The sequence below is a fragment of the Arabidopsis lyrata genome (assembly GCF_000004255.2).
Source record: "Arabidopsis lyrata subsp. lyrata unplaced genomic scaffold ARALYscaffold_4, whole genome shotgun sequence".
NCBI lineage: Eukaryota > Viridiplantae > Streptophyta > Magnoliopsida > Brassicales > Brassicaceae > Arabidopsis > Arabidopsis lyrata.
The window spans coordinates 2,987,234-2,990,118 of NW_003302552.1; the positions used below are offsets into that span (position 1 = coordinate 2,987,234).

The following is a 2,885-nucleotide window of genomic DNA, read 5'->3' on the forward strand; positions in this document are numbered from 1 at the left end:
TAAATTACATTCTCTTATATAGAGATGAGATTTCCTAATCTAAGATTAATATAAATGTAAATAATATATTTAGAGATAATGGTATATATCCTAAACTAAGATATTAACAAATATCATGATCTTCTGGATCCTTCTCGATCTTTATGATTTTTTTATTCTTGTGCTTTTCATCTTGACCGTCGATCTCGGTTGATCTCCGATTCCCTCAATAATTAATATACATATACCTACACATTTATATGCCAATTACTTCGCTAAACATCATTTTTTTACATGACACCGCTAAATATATCACACAAGAAATTATGAAAATGTAGTAAGAATTTTTTCTTTCGAATCTCTTTCTCGGTAGTAAGATTAAAATCCATTCAAAAGACTAATAAAAAAAATCTAAAACTAATTTTGTTTAGAAGAAAAAAGATATTACAAAATCAACCCCTCTATTTCTCAAAATATTACAAAACCTACCAAACTAATTAATTCTTCAAGTAGAACCAAACACCAAACCACTCACGCTAGGAGTTATATTCTCCTGCATCGCGGACTGGTGGTGACGGTGCTCTCCTTCGTAAGTCACAATCAGCATCGTTGAATCATCCAAAGCACGTTCCACGTGTTTCCTCGCTGGACATCCTCTAAATGTACTACACTTGTAATAACCTCTGAAATCAACAAAAACAAATCACAACCGTTAGATCTCTAATGTTTCACACACTTAAGTCAAAATAAATCAACGGTGGATAATAGCGATGGTGTACGATAGTTACCGTGGATGTGGTGAGCCTTTGATCGGTTTTTGACCGTACTTCCTCCATGAATATTCGTCTGGTGGTATATCGGCGATCTTTGCACTTATCGCCGGTACTCTCACGGTTCTCTTCATCCGGTTTTTCCGGCTGTTAAATTAAAATAAAAAATAATTTTAATTAGTTAAATGGTTTAACGTGCGCTTACTTAGCTAACGTGAACGTGCATCAGGTTTAATGCACAAGTCAACGGTCAGACAAAGACTTAAAAACTTCCTTACCTCTATAAAACGACACCACCCACTAACTAGTCCTTGTCAGGCGTGCATTTTGGGTTAAGTTACTGTCGTTGACTTTCACTTAATACGTTGACTAATTGGTTAAGAGTTAAGACAGTACCAAACCGGTATAAGAAGTGTTTATTAGCCCGAATTTTTATTTTATTTACTGAGACTAATTAATTTAACTACTGGACTTATTCATAATTGACAAATTTTAGGCAAAAATGAAGTTCGAAAATTAAATTTGTATCTATTTTTCACTGAGTACGTTGACCGATTAGTTTGGACCGTACCGAATCGGTTAAGGAAGTATTAAACCAAATTAATTAACTTCTACTAGGCAAGTCAAACAAATAATTAAATTTTATTGTGGATTCGTAACAATACCTTTTCTTGCAGTGGCACTTGCCGTTGCCGGAGACAGAGATCTTGCCGGAAAAGTCCTCGGAGTGGTCATGTTCAAAACATCTCTTTCTGTAAGGAAGACCAGAAAGCGGCGGTTTCCCGGAGGAAGTCAATGGAACCGCCGGAGCCGGAGCGAGAAAGATAGAAGATCCTTTAGAGACGCTTCCGTCACCGGTGATCGCCGACGACATGAAAGATGAGTTAGAAGATACGCTAAAACTCTCCTTAGCGAACTCAACAACCTCGGAGCTCTTGGTTTTAGCGCCAAACACGCTTGGTCTAGTGAAATCTAACGTCACGCTTTGTTGATTTGACTGAACGAAGCTAACCGGTGCCGGAGCAGAGATCTGAGTGGGAGCCGGAGTTGTCACTTTAACCGGTGGAGGAATGGAGGAGGAGGATGAAGGAGGAGGGGAATGAACCGGTCCACGTCTAAACCGGGCGTGACCGGTTCGGTTAAGAAGAGAGATGACTTTCTTGAACTTAGAAACTGTGAAATCGGTGATTTCAGAGCAATCAACGTTACGTTCTTCAGGACGGTTAGAGAGGACATGAATCAAGTGTTCCATGCTTTTTAAGCCCTGTGATGCAGCTTCTTGTATAGCCGTTTGATCTTCCATCTTAGGTAATCGCATGATATCAACGGTCATGATGAGAAAAGATTGAAGATCTGAGAAAATGTGAAGTTTTTGTGATGAATGAGAGAGCGAAAGTGGAAGAAGAAAGAATGGCGTTGGCGTGATATATGGGGTAATGGGTGTGACCGGTTGACCGGTTGAGTAGGTTTTTGGTGGAGTTTAGTCAAATCGATGTTTTTGATCTAACGGTTGAGATTAAGTTGAAGATTTCTATGGAATAAAAGTAATCAAAGTTTGGTCTCCTTGAGTTTTGAGATGTGTAGGGTCTTCTTTTGTGTAAAGCAAGAATTTAAAATCGTGTCTTTAAAATAAAGGAATCATTGTGCGTAAACATGAATTTGGAAAAAAAACGTAGTAAAGGAGTTTCAAAGAGATGGTGTTTAAAGAAAATCTCAACTTTTTTTTTTTAATCTCATACTATCTGTTTTTACTTTTATTAGCTATTTTATGTCTTCAAATTCAAGTCAACAAATTTTAAAATTAAAGGTAATGAATTGTTTTTATTTGTCTGAACAATGGGGCTGGATTTTTAGCTGTGACAGAATAAACTTTCATCTAGTTGTGGAATTATCTTAGAAAATTTTGTGGTTTTGACTTTTGATTATATATTTTATGTTTCTTTATTTTATTTGTGATTTTTTTGTTCGTTTTGAATTCAGACAAGGTTTTAGGCGTTATTCATATTCTTTTTATATTTTGTATTATTTTTAATTGTCAATCAACTCTACAACTTGTCAATATTATATGTGCACACATACAAAAACATGTTTGCAGCATATATATATATATATATATATATATATATATATATATAT

At 35.7% G+C, this 2,885-nt stretch overlaps 1 protein-coding gene across 1 annotated transcript; it reads right to left on the minus strand.

The window, feature by feature from the left end:
• Positions 1 to 303: 303 nt before the first annotated feature.
• On the minus strand, positions 304 to 2,154 carry LOC9316662 (probable WRKY transcription factor 17). The gene is made up of 3 exons (XM_021029542.1): positions 1,415 to 2,154; positions 768 to 896; positions 304 to 662 (listed from the first exon to the last, which is right to left on the minus strand). The coding sequence occupies exons 1-3, from the start codon at positions 2,080 to 2,082 to the stop codon at positions 485 to 487; spliced, it is 975 nt and encodes a 324-aa protein (XP_020885201.1). The 5' UTR covers positions 2,083 to 2,154; the 3' UTR covers positions 304 to 484.
• Between the last annotated feature and the right edge of the window lie 731 nt (positions 2,155 to 2,885).